At 43.4% G+C, this 17,170-nt stretch overlaps 1 protein-coding gene across 1 annotated transcript in view; it reads left to right on the forward strand.

The window, feature by feature from the left end:
* Positions 1 to 433: 433 nt before the first annotated feature.
* Positions 434 to 17,170, forward strand: part of LOC149448960 (extracellular calcium-sensing receptor-like) — a 39,380-nt gene continuing 22,643 nt past the window's right edge. Inside the window, exons 1-4 of the mRNA XM_089694013.1 lie at positions 434 to 552; positions 2,458 to 2,592; positions 5,979 to 6,270; positions 16,176 to 17,006. Coding sequence (XP_089550139.1) covers positions 434 to 552; positions 2,458 to 2,592; positions 5,979 to 6,270; positions 16,176 to 17,006 — 1,377 coding nt within the window. The remainder of the gene's footprint in view (positions 553 to 2,457; positions 2,593 to 5,978; positions 6,271 to 16,175; positions 17,007 to 17,170) is intronic.

Here is a 17,170-nt window from a genome sequence, read left to right on the forward strand (position 1 = left end):
TACAACCTATAGTTTCCCTATATGGTGAAGCAGCAGTTGGGTTGGCTAGGTAAATTTAGTTAACTCCACTGTAATGAGAGACGCAGGGGTGGATTGATTAGAGCTCTTCAGTGTTTTGTTGGCTGCTGCTCTGTTGCTTCCCCCTGTCTTCTAGAGAATTCTAGAACCACAGTGGGAGGAAGAACAAGACTTGCAGCCTGAATAATTATGGAACTCCTGCCAATCCCTGCAGAAGTGTGCCTAGTAGGTGATGAGAGAGGCCATAATTAGTCTGAGACCTGAGCAGCAGAGTGCAGTGTTCCTGGGTCCAGTCCTGCAGGAGAAGACCCCTAGTGTAGGACCTTAGAAGATGCTTTTAGGAAGATACAGAGGTCCCTGCTAGGTTTAGCTGGAGGGCCTATTTGCAATTTCAAGTCCAGTGATCAAGTTGGGTATGGAGAAGCTCACTGGAGAGAGCCAGGAGGAATTTGGTGGGGAAGAGTCCAGCTGTCCTATGGTAGTGGAAGTCTACATTTCCATCACTAGGAAGAGCTTGGTTGATATCTGCAGAAGGCAATCGATGATCCTGTGGCTATGTGAGTAAATGACTCCCAATGCTGAAAAGTAGAGACTGTGTGTAGTCACCATCAGCATAGAGATCCTGTGGGACATTCCTTGTATTTGTACAGTGCAGCCAGAAGTGAGGAGTCCTCAAGTTGTTCAGTTCTACAGTTTATTATCTCATGTTCCTCATCCCTATCCAAGTTCATTGTTCCCTATAAAAGCCCAAGAGAAACCCCTAGAACAGGGGTCTCCACATTTTCAAAACAAAGGGCCAGTTTACTGTCCTTCAGACTTTAGGTGGCCAAACTGTGTCCATTGGGAGTAGAAAACATCCCAACGTCAGTGAGAATAGACAATGTCCCATCTTTGGTGTCAGTGGGAGGAATAGTGCCCCATTTTTGGTGTCAGTTGGAAGAATTGCGACCCATTGTTTGCGTCAGTGGGAGAAACTGTGCTCCGTCATTGGGAGGAATTGTGGCCTATAGTTAGTGTCATTGGGAGGAATTTTGCCCCTTAGTTGGTGTCATTGGAAAGAATTGTGCCCCATAGTGGCTGTCAGTGGGGGGAATTATGCCTCATTGTTGGTATCAGTGAATGAAATAGTGCCCCAAGGGCCAGATAAAAGCAAGAAAAGGGCCCCAGGCTGCAGTTTGGAGACCACTGCCCTAGACTGTTCTCTGAGTCCAGTGAAAGAGTGAAGGAAATGTTGTGTGCTTGACTGTGTGTGTTCTAAGGGGGGGGACAAATAGGACCAAATTCACCAGCGGCTCTTTAGGGGGTCCTCTGCATATGTATACATAATGTAATGTTCTTTCCTTTATTGTCTTCATCAAGAAATATTACAGTGAAAGGAACCTACATACTTTATGAACTCTGTATATCTCAATAGTGTTCTAGAGGACATCTCTAACAATTTGCAATTTGGGATGGAGGGGTTGTATGAGCTCATGAATTCCATCTGTTAAAGTCGATTTCCAGCCATTTTTGTGTTTATTAAAAGTCAGCAGCTACAAAAACTGTATCTGCTGACTTAATAAATACACACTCACCTGTCCCAGGGACCAATGGTGTATTCACCCGCACCGTCCTTTTTCTCCTTCTCTTCACGGCGCTGGCATCTCAACTGTGGGCACCCGGCTGTGACATCTTGCGGCTTCGCAGCCTGGTGCCCACTGCGCATGCGTGAGTTGTGCTGCGCATCACAATTGGTTCAGCAGTCTTCTGGGACCTGTGAAAGTTCCCAGGAGACTACGGAGAAATGAGGGGGCCAAACGTCCGGATCAACTTCGTTGTGGCAAACTGAGCCGGAAGTGGGAGCGAGTACCTGTCAAAACCAGGTATCCTCTCCCCCCCCCAAAAGGGAGGTAGGGGAGGCAAACAAGCGGAGCTTCCACTTTTGGGTGGCTTTAGGCTTGTTTGAAGCTTTTAGACAGTACGCACTCTGTATATATATATATATATATATATATTAACATTTATCTTTACCTATGACTATACACATGACACAGAGTTACCTGGCGGGACTTATGGGATTTTTAGAGAGCAGAACCTGTTTGCCTTTAGAATGTCTCTCAAATTGAAAAACTGTTCATTCATTCATTCAACATTATACAGAATGGAGAAATAAGAAAACAAGGGTGGGGTTGGGGTCACTCCCTCTCATTATTCATTTGTGTATGTGATTTAACAATAAGCAGTTGATATGGACGAAATATTGAATTCTTCTTGTAAAATACATTTCCAATTTTTTCTAGCATTTGCATTTCACTATTTGAGAGCTGGAGGTTCCATTATCCATTCATGACCTGCTGTTGGGCACTGGAAGATCCCGGATACCCTATGAAAGATAATGTTTGGTCTCCTCCTTCTGCTGAGCGTTGCCTGTATATCTGATTGTTCTCCTAACGGTTGCAGGCTGGTCACTACGGAGCTCACAGGCATGTCACTAAATGGGGACATACTAATCGGGGTGGTGGTACCTGTTCATGTGAACAAAGTATATTCAAAGATCGATTTCAAGGAACCGCCAGCTCCAGCCACATGCAAAACGTGAGAATTGTTTACTTTTTCGTTATGCTTTGAATGTTGTTACATTTAAAAACTTGGTAGTTTAGGGTATAGGAACACTCTCCACCCTTCTTCCCATGCCTTGAAAGTGATGGTGCTTAGGGAAGGTCCACTCTGGCACCCAGTGCTATCAAATGAGGCTGGAGAGAGGAGACTTAAGCTGGCCATAGATGGATGGATCTCAACCGGTTCAGGAGGGACTGACCGAGATTTGATCCATCTATGAGCAGGTTGGTTGTACTGAAGTCAATACATCGGAACCAGCTTGTTGGCTTTTTTGCATGGGATTACCTCCAGCGGCTATAACAGTGATCCTTGTGTTCTGCTTGCAGGAAAGGCTCCCCACCGGCAGAAAACAATAGCACTGCGGTCAGTGTTGTTGAGAGAGTTGAGTGATTTTCTCTCCTGAAACCCCATGGTCTCAGGAAAGAAAAACTCATCATCAATGACTTTCAACTTTGCTTTTGCTTTAGACTTTGACTTGGAGCTCACAAAGGGCTCCTTCATTTTGTCTAGGCAACCAAAGAATTGGAGGTGGAGTGAATGGGTGGTGAGCATGCTCTATTGGAAAGTGGGGCAGTCAAGCTTAAAAAAAGTTTAAAGATTTCTTTAAAGTTTCTTGGTTTTGTTTTTTTGTTTTTCCTTCACTTCCTGGGCTCAATTCACTAAAGGATATTGCATGTGATATTTGGGTCATGTGACACATTTAATCCAAATATCTCATATGATATTGAAAATCTCGATTCATCGCAAGAATGAGAAATGCTTGGCAAATAGCACATACAGTAAGTACCTCAAAAGAACATAATTAAAAAATGTCCCCCGATGTACCATTGTCACTCATGATGAATGACCCACCCATGGCCCTCCCATGGTGGGGGGAATCTGAATGTTAGTTGGTGGGAGACAACTGACAGAGTGGTTGGGTTTTGTTGGACAGTTGGGTTTTTTTCATGCAAGTTGGTGGCCGTCGTTCATCATGAATGACAATGGGGGATATTTTTAAATTTTGTTTTATTATCGGACTTGTAAAACTTTCTTTGTGTTTTTATTTACTACTGAACTGATAGGGGTACTACTTAACTGATACTCATTCACATCATATGGGGGGGGTATGGGGGGCCCCCTGGTTAAAGAGGGCTTCCAGACTCTTACAAGTCATGACCCACCCATGGTGGTAGGAATCTGAATGTTAGTTAGTGGGAGGCAACTGACAGAGTGGTTGGGTTGTGGTGGACATCTGGGTTTTCCTTCATGCAGGTTGGCAGTCGTCGTTCATCATGAATGACAATGGGGGACATTTTTACATTTTGTTTTATTAAAGGGCTTGTCAAACTTTCTTTGTGTTTTTATTGCTTACTAAACTGATAGGGGTGCTATTTATCTGATACTCATTCACATCATATGGGGGGGGGGGGTGGTATGAGGGCCCCCTGGTTAACCACTTCAAGTCTGGACACTTTTACCCCCTTCCTGCTCAGGGCAATTTTCTGCTTTCAGCGCTATCACACTTTGAATTACAATTGCGCGGTCATGCAACACTGTACCCCTATGAATTTTTTGCATTTTCTTGAGACAGATAAAACTTTATTTTGGTGGTATTTATTCACCACTGGGATTTTTTTTTTTTTTTGCTATATAAATGAAAGTCCAAAAATTTTGCAAAAAAGTGTTTTTCTTGTAACATTTTGCAAATAGATAATCTTTCTTCATACAAACCTGGCCAAAATTTATTCAGTTATCTTTTTAGTAAAAAAAAAATAACCCAAATTAGTTTATAACCAGAAATGATAATTTTTCAAACTTTGTTTTACATTTTTATTTTATTATTTTATATTATAATTTATGGGGTTTTTTTTAACATACTGTCACCTTAGCAGTACAGTGTCACCATGGTGACACTGTACTACTTGTGGGGGGTGATGAAGATTTTTTTTTTACACTGATTGCTTTTACACCCATAAAGGCTGTAAAAGCAATCATTTCTCCTTCTCTCTGGCTGCATTCTTGCAGCCGTTGAGAAATACTGTGAGAGCTGTGATTGGTCACAGCTTGTCACATGGTACAAGGCTGTTGTGAATAGCTCTGTACCATGTAATCTCTTTGATCATTCACATTACGGGCAGCACAGTGACTAAATGGTTAGCACTTCCACCTGGCAGCACTAGGGTCATTGGTCTGAATCCCAACCACAGCACCACCTGTCTGGAGTTTGCATGTTCTCCCTGTGCCTGCGTGGGTTTCCTCCAGGTACTCTGGTTTCCTCCCACACTCCAAAAGACATGCTGGTAGGTGAATTGGCTCCTGTCTAAATTGTCCCTAATGTGTATATGTATGGATGTGAGTTAGGGACCTTAGATTGTACACCCCTTGAGGGTTAGGGCCTTAGATTGTACACCCCTTGAGGGTTAGGGACCTTAGATTGTACACCCCTTGAGGGTTAGGGCCTTAGATTGTACACCCCTTGAGGGTTAGGGACCTTAGATTGTACTCCCCTTGAGGGTTAGGGACCTTAGATTGTATGCCCCTTGAGGGTTAGGGACCTTAGATTGTACGCCCCTTGAGGGTTAGGGACCTTAGATTGTACGCCCCTTGAGGGTTAGGGACCTTAGATTGTACACCCCTTGAGCGTTAGGGACTGATGTGAATGTACAATATATATGTAAAGTGCTGCTTAAAATTGATGGCGCTATATATCTACCTGAAATAAATAATTAATATTTCACTAGTAGTAAGCAATGATGTCAGAAGTGACATCTTGCTTACTACTATGCATGTGATCACTGATCGGCCAATCAGTGATCACATGATCAGGACCTCACATAGAGGGAGTCTGCACAGGCTAAAATGGAAGGCACCGTTTATAAACGGCAACCCGCTCCTGCACTGCTGCTGGCCGTTTATATACATGGGCCGGATGGGAAGTGGTTAAAGAGGGCTTTCAGATTCTTGTAAGTCAACCCCACACCTGAACAACCACCAGGCCAAGGTTGTGGAGAAGAGACCCTCCCCATCAACATGGGGACAAGGTTCTTTGCCAGGCAACATACCACCTGATGTTGAGGGCATGTGGCTTGGTATGGTTTTGGGAGTTGGTATGAACACTCATCCCCCCCCCCTTTCTTGACCTGCTGCAATACATGCTCGGATGAGGGTCTGGTATAGATTTTGGGTGGGAACCTCACACCATTTTTTTTTTTTTTGGCATGAGAACCTCCTTACAATTCATACCAAACCCGAAGGTGTATCTTTTATATCTGCCTAGATCTCAACTTAAATAGTATCATTTGCACAACAGGTTATCTTAGGTTAGATTTTAAAGAACATAAATGACTGGCATGATGTGTTGTCCTTTGTCTTAAATTCAGTTTCAGGCTGGAGAATTATCAGCGTGTCCAGGCTGTCCATTTTGCAGTGGAGGAGATAAATCAAGATCCTCAATTATTGCCAAACATTTCGCTAGGATTTCAGATTTTTGACTCTTGCACTGTCCTGCAGAGGGCCATATCGGGAACACTGCAGCTGCTGAGTGGACATGGCCGACCTCTGGCCAACTACCACTGTAACCAAGATGCCCATTTGGCTGCTGTCATTGGCCACTCCATCTCCACCTACACCATGCTGTTGGCTCATATTCTGGGGCTCTATCGGTACCCACAAGTAAGTGCGATTTTCATTTCCAAATTTCGATATCCAGCACATCCTCTCCTGCATTATATCACCATCAAAACCATCGACATAAGTTATAGGATATACATTTGGAGCTTTCTTTGTAATAATTCCAGCATAGTAACTCATGTACATGCCGAATCCGCACTGTCCATGGAAGGTCTTCTGGTAGCTTCAAGCAACTCAGAGAGCAAGATTAAGAGTTTTCACTTTGGCAGATTTTTGGCTGATGACTAAATCAGTCATTTTGTGGCAATATCAGTTTTGGCTAAAAAAAAAAAAAAAAAAAATCATTCTTCTCACCCCATATGCAGGAACCCTGTGCAGTAGCAATAGCAAAAAAAGCAGAAATGACTACGTTACAAAAATATAATCTAAGAAACAAAAACCCAGATCTGGATGTTAGCCAATAAATTTCACTAGACATGCGCAGAACGAAAACATTTATTTTGTTGCTTTCTGATCAATTTGTTCATTCAGTTTCGACCAGATTCAAATTTTTCCAATGGATTCGAATTGTGTTTGAATCGAATTCAAATCAAAAATATTATATTGATCTGAATTCATTGTGAAGAATAGCTGTTTATTTTCTATTTGAAATTCAAATTTCGGAAGACTGCTATATTATTTCTATTTTATTCTATTCTATTTATTTTTTTCTATTCTATTCTTTATTTTCCATTCTATTATTTTGCATTCTATTCTGTTCATGGACAGCTGGGTTTTTTTTTCATGCAGGTTGGCGGTCGTTGTTCATCATGAATGACAATGGGTGACATTTTCGATTTTTTTTTATTATAGGACTTGTCAAACTTTCTTTGTGTTTTTATTTACTACTGAACTGATAGAGGTACTACTTATCTGATACTCATTCACATCATATGGAGGGGGGTATGGGGGCCCCTGGTTAAAGACGGCATCCAGATTCTTATAAGTCATGACCCACCCATGACCCACCCATGGTGGGGGGAATCTGAATGTTAGTTGCTGGGAGGCAACTAACAGAGCAGTTGGGTTTTGTTGGACAGTTGAGTTTGCATTCTATTCTATTCATTTCTATTCTTTTCCTTTATTATATATTCTATTTCGTTATTTTCTATTCTCTTCCGTTTTATTTATGTATTTATTTATTTCAGGTACTTATATAGCGCCATCAATTTACGCAGCACTTTACATATATATTGTACATTCACATCAGTCCCTAACCCTCAAGGGGCGTACAATCTAAGGTCCCTAACCCTCAAGGGGCGTACTATCTAAGGTCCCTAACCCTCAAGGGGCGTACAATCTAAGGTCCCTAACCCCTCAAGGGGCGTACAATCTAAGGTCCCTAACCCTCAAGGGGCGTACAATCTAAGGTCCCTAACCCTCAAGGGGCGTACAATCTAAGGTCCCTAACCCTCAAGGGGCGTACAATCTAAGGTCCCTAACTCACATTCATACATACACATACTAGGGACAATCTAGAGAGGATCCAATTAATTTACAAGCATTTACTCTATTATTTTATATTCTGTTCTGTGTTATTCTATTCTATTTGAATTTCGAACGATGGATATATACTATTTTATTTTATTCTATTCAAAATTCGAATTTCAGAAAACGGCTGTATTCTTTCTATTTTAATCCATTCTATTTTATTGTCTTCTATTGTTTCTATTCTTTTCTTTTCTATTCTATTCTATTTTTTTCTATTCTCTTAGTTATTTTCTATTCTGTTCTTTTATTTCATATCCTATTCCTTTATTTTTTATTATATTCTGTTTTACACTATTCTTTTCTATTTTATTCTGTTTTATGCTATTCTTTTTGAAATTTGAATTTCAGAAGACAAATATATTTATTCTATTCTATTTTTTTATATTCTATTCTTTTATATTCTATTCTATTTTTTTTTTTACATTTTTATTTTGGAAGACAGTTATATTTATACTACTACACAAAGTCTTTGAAGGAATCCAGCAATAGTCAGGATTATGTTTACATTTCAAATTTGTGTACAAATTCGATTTAATTTTCAAATTTGTTTCTAATTGGATTCTAATACAGATAATTTGTTATTTCGTTCAAAATTTAGTTTCATTATTTCAGATTCTTTCAAATTTGTTACTATTCTATTCTTTCTATTTTAATCCATTCCATTTTATTGTCTTCTATTATTTCTATTCTTTTCTTCTCTATTCTATTATATTTTATTCTGTTCTCTTCCTTTATTTTCTATTCTGTTCTTTTATTTCATATCCTATTCCTTTATTTTTTAGTATTTTCTGTTTTACACTATTCTTTTCTATTTTATTCTGTTTCATGCTATTCTTTTTGAAATCCGAATTTCAGAAGACAAATATATTTATTCTATTCTATTTTATTATATTCTATTTTTTTTATTTTGTATTATATTCTTTTCTATTCTATTCTGTTTTATTCTATTCTATTTGAAATTTTTATTTTGTAAGGCAACTACCGTATTTTCCGGCGTATAAGACGACTTTTTACCCCTTGAAAATCTTCTCAAAAGTCGGGGGTCGTCTTATACGCCGTTATATGGCATACTGACACTTTTTAGGGGGGCGCCGCCGCCCCCCCCCTTCCAACGGAAGGGACACTAAGTACAGGGGTGGGCAGGGGCTGTTTCTTACCTGGCTCCAGTCCCACGACGATCCAGTCCAGGAAGCGCGGCTGCTCCTTCAGTTCGGCCACTGGATGTTCGCGCAGCTGCTTGGCCCCGCCTCCTCACCGGTGATTGGCCGCCACAACTGTAGCTCAGGAAAGGCACACAGGCGGCCAATCACCGGCGAGGGGGCGGAGCCGAGCAGCCCCGCGAAAATCGAGTGCAGGAGCAGCAGGTAAGTGTTCAGTGTAGAGGTGCTGCTGCAACCACATATGCTGACTGCAGCAGCACCATACTAGAACAGGGGTCAGCAAGTGTAATTGGTGTCAGTGGGAGGAATAGTGTCCCATCATTGATGTCACTGATACCAATGATGGAGCACTATTCCTCCCACTGACACCAATGATGGGGCACTATTCCTCCCACTGACACCAATGATGGGGCACTATTCCTCCCACTGACACCAATGATGGGGCACTATTCCTCCCACTGATACCAATGATGGAGCACTATTCCTCCCACTGACACCAATGATGGGACACTATTCCTCCCACTGATACCAATGATGGGGCACTATTCCTCCCACTGATACCAATGATGGGGCACTATTCCTCCCACTGACACCAATGATGGGGCACTATTCCCCCCACTGATACTAATGATGGGGCACTATTCCTGCAACTGATACCAATGATGGGGCACCTATTCCCCCCACTGATACTAATGATGGGGCACTATTCCTCCCACTGACACCAATGATGGGGCACTATTCCTCCCACTGACACTAATGATGGGGCACTACTCTTCCCACTGACACCAATGATAGGGCACTATTCCTCCCACTGACACCGATGATGGGACACTATTCCTCCCACTGATACCAATGATGGGACACTATTTCTCCCACTGACACCAATGATGGGACACTATTCCTCCCACTGATACCAATGATGGGACACTATTCCTCCCACTGACACCAATGATGGGGCACTATTCCCCCCACTGACACCGATGATGGGGCACTATTCCTCCCACTGGTGTGCATTGGAAGAGGGGTAGTCTTATACGGTGAGTATAGCCCAAACACTACATTTTAGCAGGAAAAGTAGGGGGTCGTCTTATACGCCGGCAAATACGGTATATTTACACTACTACACAAAGTCTTTGAAGGAAATCAGCAATAGTCAGGATTATGTTTACATTTCAAATTTGTTTATGAATTCGATTTCATTTACAAATTTGTTTCTAATTGGATTCTAATACAGATAATGTGTTATTTCGTTCGAAATTTAGTTTCATTATTTCAGATTCTTTCAAATTCGTTACTATTGTATTTCGGAAATTCAGATACATCCAAATCTCCAAATGATGAAAATTTCGCCTGAATTTCGGTTCGGAATGAAATAATTTGCTTTTGTCTATATTTCACCTCTACTAGGAGTACATACAGAATACCTACAAACATGTCAGTTTTTGTGCTTTTTCTTAACTGTAATTGTGTGATTTGAAAGTTTTGTGTAATTTATTTTTAATTTCCAGGATAGGACAAGTGGCTCTAGCTGGATAGAGGCACATTATGAGTACAGAGAGGACAAAAACATGCAAGTTTGCCTTACGTTCCTTATGCATAAAAATATATCATCGACTGACGCGTTTTGACTACATTATCATTATGCTCTTAATTGTCCTTTTATTTGGAGGGACAGCCATGCTATGGGAGCCAAATTGCTCTCGCCATCTTCTTTTCCCAACTGTCCCTTTTCTACAACTAATGTTTGGCTGTTAATTTAGAGTGTTTTATGTTTCCTTTCTTTAAAGTGTCACTAAACCCAGGACCCCGCATTCACTATATCCGCTCTCCCCGGACCCCGCATTCACTATATCCGCTCTCCCCGGACCCTGCATTCACTATATCCGCTCTCCCTGGACCCCGCATTCACTATATCCGCTCTCCCCGGACCCTGCATTCACTATATCCGCTCTCCCCGGACCCCGCATTCACTATATCCGCTCTCCCCGGACCCTGCATTCACTATATCCGCTCTCCCCGGACCCCGCATTCACTATATCCGCTCTCCCCGGACCCCGCATTCACTATATCCGCTCTCCCCGGACCCCGCATTCACTATATCCGGTCTCCCCGGACCCCGCATTCACTATATCCGCTCTCCCCGGACCCTGCATTCACTATATCCGGTCTCCCCGGACCCTGCATTCACTATATCCGCTCTCCCCGAACCCTGCATTCACTATATCTGGTCTCCCCGGACCCTGTATTCACTATATCTGGTCTCCCCGGACCCTGCATTCACTATATCCGCTCTCCCCGGACCCTGCATTCACTATATCCGTTCTCCCCGGACCCTGTATTCAGTATATCTGGTCTCCCCGGACCCTGCATTCAGTATATCCGGTCTCCCCGGACCCTGCATTCACTATATCCGTTCTCCCCGGACCCTGCATTCACTATATCCGTTCTCCCCGGACCCTACATTCAATATATTCAGTCTCCCCGAACCCTGCATTCACTATATCCGTTCTCCCCGGACCCTGCATTCACTATATCCGGTCTCCCCGGACCCTGCATTCACTATATCTGGTCTCCCCGAACCCCGCATCCACTATATCCGCTCTCCCCGGACCCTGCATTCACTATATCTGGTCTCCCTGGACCCTACATTCACTATATCCAGTCTCTCCGGACCCTGCATTCACTATATCTGGTCTCCAAGGACCCTGCATTCACTATATCTGGTCTCCCCGGACCCTACATTCACTATATCCGGTCTCCCCGGACCCTGCATTCACTATATCTGCTCTCCCCAGACCCTGCATTCACTATATCTGGTCTCCCCGGACCCTGCATTCACTATATCCGCTCTCCCCGGACCCTGCATTCACTATATCCGCTCTCCCCGGACCCTGCATTCACTATATCTGATCTCCCTGGACCCTGCATTCACTATATCCGATCTCCCTGGACCCCGCATTCACTATATCCGGTCTCCCCGGACCCTGCATTCACTATATCCGCTCTCCCCGGACCCTGCATTCACCATATCTGATCTCCCTGGACTCTGCATTCACTATATCCGGTCTCCCCGGACCCTGCATTCACTATATCCGGTCTCCCCGGACCCCGCATTCACTATATCCGGTCTCCCCGGACCCTGCATTCACCATATCCGCTCTCCCCGGACCCTGCATTCACTATATCCGATCTCCCCGGACCCCGCATTCACTGTATCCGCTCTCCCCGGACCCTGCATTCACTATATCCGGTCTTCCCGGACCCTGCATTCACTATATCCGTTCTACCCGGACCCCGCATTCACCATATCCGGTCTCCCCGGAGCCTGCATTCACTATATCCGGTCTCCCCGGAGCCTGCATTCACTATATCTGCTCTCCCCGGACCCTGCATTCACTATATCCGGTCTCCCGGACCCCGCATTCACTATATCCGGTCTCCCCGGACCCTGCATTCACTATATCCGCTCTCTCCGGACCCTGCATTCACTATATCCGCTCTCCCCGACCCTGCATTCACTATATCCGTTCTCCCCGGACCCTGCATTCACCATATCCGGTCTCCCCGGACCCTGCATTCACCATATCCGGTCTCCCCGGACCCTGCATTCACTATATCCGGTCTCCCCAGACCCTGCATTCACTATATCCGGTCTCCCCGGACCCTGCATTCACTATATCTGCTCTCCCCGGACCCTGCATTCATTATATCCGGTCTTCCAGGACCCTGCATTCACTATATCTGGTCTCCCCGGACCCTGCATTCACTATATCCGGTCTCCCTGGACCCTGCATTCACTATATCCGTTCTCCCCGGACCCTGCATTCACTATATCCGGTCTCCCACAGTACACAGAACATGGAAATGCTATTATTTTAGTAAATATAAACTGCTAAATATCTTATCAGCAGTATAGAGCAGTCTTGTGTCTTCTAAGAGTGTTCAGCAGAGCCCTGATTACAGCTTGTAGGAGGAGTTTTCATTCTGCTCTAGGAGGATGCAGGACCCCTGACCTCTGTCTGGAGAGTGTTGATTGGCCCTGTGCTGATCACATGCACTCTCCCAAAAAAAAAAAAACCTCTCTAGCAATACACACCAAACTGGGCATGTACAGAGTGTCTCCACGCGATATGTCCTATCGGTGGAAAAGAGGGGGACACTGGAAGAAGGGGAGGATTAGAGAAGACAGGATCAAACAGCCTTTTTACACAGTGCAGAGGATTAACCCCTTAGGTCCCACAGTGAGTATAACAAGCATGCTTTACTGTATATACAGACTGATTGTACTGTTGTGGGTTTAGTAACACTTTAATGACAATAGTGCATTTCTGTGCGGCGCAGGAAAATGCATGTATCCGTGAGTGTCCCTGCACTGCAGTTTGTCTAAACAATCCCTTAGGATTAAAGATGTTTGGATGAAATTTCTTTTCACTTTAAAGGCTCATTCACACCAGTTGTGCTGTGATTGATCGGCATTGATCAACACAGGCTCAACGCAAAAGCACAGAGAAAACAATTGTTCTCTATGTTTCCTGTTCACACATACATGGATGTTGGCGTGTGCCATGTAAAAATGCAGGGGAGAATGTCACCAGCACAATGAGGATCACCAATATGGGTCCAAAGGTTTTAATGAACGATCACATAATTACAGCATGGCAACGTTTCAGAGTCTCGCAGGACCCCTTCATCAGGCAGGTGACAGTGCATGGTGTATGTGACATGATGCCTGATGAAGGGGTCCTGTGAGACTCCGAAACGTTGCCTTACTGTAACTATGTGATCGTTCATTAAAACTTTTGGACCCATATTGGTGATCCTCGGTGTGCTGGTGACATTCTCCCCTGCATTTTTATATGGCACACGCCAACATCCATGTATGTGTGAACAGGAACTCACAGAACCCATCACGGAGGATGGCTGCGGTACTGCATGTGTCCCAGAGGAAGGGGATTCCTGACCAGGCTGTGTTCATCCTTAAAGGGACCTCCGGCTGACCACACTGTATACTTATACATGCGTATTATAATTACGCATCTGGTGAGTGCGTAATTTTACTCTATCCCTGGCACATCACCGAATAATCATATTTGGCACGAGGAACACCAATTTAAGATCAAGTTTACTAGGATCTTCACTTATTTGCCACTATTTATAGATATTGTTTTGTCACTTGTTTACTATTAGATTGAATAATATCTCGTTATCAGCACTTTACTATATTAGCACTTTATTTGCACCTTATTATTCGCACATTTCATCTTGAATGATATTAGGAGTTTTATGAGTATTTAACGTGTATTTTATTGCTGGATATTTAGCACTGCACCTGTTATTATTACTATAAAGTATGAAGATGGTCTCACATGAGAGAAGGTGAGGCAGGATCCTCCAGGATAGAGAATCCTACAGCCAGCTGGCATTCAGTAGGGTGGGGACATGGTAATCATGATAAAAACCAGAGCAGGCAGCGTAACACCAGATGTCAGAGCAGATGCCAGATGTGAATAATCAGGAACAAGCTGGAGGTCAGGGCAAGCAGCAGACATGGATATTCAGGAAACAAAGCCATAGGGTTGGTACACAGGAACCATTAGAAAAATGCAGGATGGATAGTATGAAGGCTTGTCAAGGGCTCGGCAGCCAGTTTGTGAAAGTATTGCAAAGGCAAAAAGTCAGAAGATGTGCTGAGTTTAAAGGTAGCCTCTCTGACTGGATGTGGCCAGAGGCGGACTGACAACTCATGGGGCCCCCGGGCAATAGGGGATCATGGGGCCCCTGTGTCCTTGCCCAAACTCAATAAAGCCTATGAAAAAGGTACCAGGGGCATCTCATGGGGCCCCCTACTGACCCCGGGCCCTCGGGCAGTGCCCGAGTTTCCAAATGGTCAGTCCTCCCGATTATAACACATTTTTATTAGCGCTGCACTTTCTTATTATTGTGTTTTGTTTTGGTGGAGACAGAGGGTTTGCACGTTGTGCTAACTGCTTTATTTTTTCTTTTTTTTTTGTCTTGCGCTCACCATTTATTCTTTGATTATACACATACATTTGATTATACATTTTAAGTTGATCACATCAATATTTCAATGGAAAATCACCATAAAAAAAAAACCCTAATAGGGACTGTAGACCTCAATTACTGTATCTAATACTGGTAAAAACAAGGTTGGGCCCTTCATACACTTTAACTGTACCTGAGCAGGACCCTGAAGGAATAACCCTTTGCCTTGAATTCTTCCTGAAATCAAACTTCTTGTGTCTAGGCACACCCGTTTTCTACCTACATAGTTGTATATCTGAAGAGTGAGATGATATAAGGCAGTCTATAGATGAGTCAGTTTTTTTTTAACCAGTGGGCTAAGAAATTTCCCCAATTCCCCATCCACACACTTGATGTGGATGGGGGAATTCTCCGCAATGAGCTATTGTATTTTTTGCAGCAGGGAGATTTCCCAACTGTCAGAATATAGTGATCAGGATTGCAGGCTATAGCCTTTGGTACTGATCAAGAAGGGGAAATTCAACAGGGTAGCTGTAGAGAAGTTCATTGGTAGATTGACTTCTGTACAACCACAGTGTCCATACATGAATCAAAATTTGGACGGTCCCTGCTGAACGTTGATCCATGAATCACCAGCTTAAGGCACTGACTGCTGATCTCACCAGATTTGGAGTGAGATTTGTTGATGTCACCGCTGTGCTGTCCACTGTTCTCCTTGCTGCAGCGGAAGCTGTATTGGAGGATCTGCAGTGCAAGGATCTCCCTGCTTCTGCTTCATTTGTCACCGCTGTGCTGTCCACTGTTCTCCTTGTTGGAGCGGAAGCTGTATTGGAGGTCCTGCAGTACAAGGATCTCCCTGCTTCTGCTTCATTCGTCATTGCTGTGCTGTCCACTGTTTCCAAATGGTCAGTCCGCCCCTCGATGTGGCAATACCAGGCAAGAAGAAGCTGTGGGCAGAGAGCTAATGATTAGCCTTGTTGGTGACAGAACAGAGAGCACTCTGTGACAATTTGGGTAAAACCTGGTAGTGTGAGCAGCTGAGCACCATAGTAGAAATGGCACTGGACGTTGGAGGGTTAGTATCTCAGACAAAAGATGGTGGTCCCAGGTTAAATGTAGATACGTACACTGCTTGCATTAAAAATAAATACATTGATGTTGATTACAAAGCTGCATTAATCTTTTATATTTCCCTGGAGCTTAACTTTTATGTTTAATTATTGTCTCTGTTATGGTTAATGTATTTTATTACAGATCAGCCATTTTTCCACAAGCTCTCTTCTCAGCAATCGGATTCAGTTTCGTTCATTCTTTAGGACTGTTCCCAGTGACACCTTCCAGTCCCGCGGCTTGGCTCAGCTTGTGTTGCATTTTGGGTGGACCTGGATTGGTCTAGTAGCAATTGACAATGATTACGGACAACAAGGTATCCAAATGATCAAAAAGGATATCTTAAAAGCTGGAGGTTGTGTGGCCTTCACAGAGAGTATCGCTATCAACCAGCCAGATAGAAATGCTCCACACATTGTCCAGGTGATCAAAGAATCAACAGCCACCGCAGTGGTCATTTTTTCTACGGACATAGATCTGGTTTACATTCTCGATGAGATGCTAAAGCAAAATGTAACAGGAAAAATATGGATTGCTAGTGAAGCTTGGGCCACCTCTGCTTCCTTGTCTGTTCAGAAATACTCCAAGCTGCTTTATGGAACAATTGGCTTTGCTCTGCACAGTGGGAAAATGCCAGGATTTGGGGATTTCCTCAACAGGATCCATCCATCCATGTCTGTAGGAAAAGAATGGATAAAAATATTCTGGGAGGCAATGTTCACCTGCAAATTCTTGGACAAAGGAAACCAAACAACATCTTTGGCATCATCAGTAAAAGAATGCACAGGCGAAGAACGTCTAGGTAACATTCTGAATAGCTACAATGATATCTCTGGTCTGAGAGTGACATACAACATCTACATTGCAGTTCATGCTGTAGCAAGAGCTCTTCAAGACCTAACCAGCTGCAGGAAAGGAGGTGGACCATTTCTCAATGGAACATGTGCAGATGTGCAAAACTTTCAACCATGGCAGGTAATGTCATTCTGAAGCCCTTTGAAAATAAATGAATTACAATAAATGGATTGGTTCACCTGACCCTGCATTTGCTTCAGTAGTCACACTGATTCAGTGATGGACTGGTAAAGAGGTCCTTTGGACCCATTTTCTGGTTCACAATCTCTATACAAATAGCTGCT

The sequence above is a fragment of the Staurois parvus genome, unplaced genomic scaffold (assembly GCF_062004578.1).
Source record: "Staurois parvus isolate SC_StPar_1 unplaced genomic scaffold, SC_StPar_1.0 ptg000647l, whole genome shotgun sequence".
Classification (NCBI taxonomy): Eukaryota; Metazoa; Chordata; class Amphibia; order Anura; family Ranidae; genus Staurois; species Staurois parvus.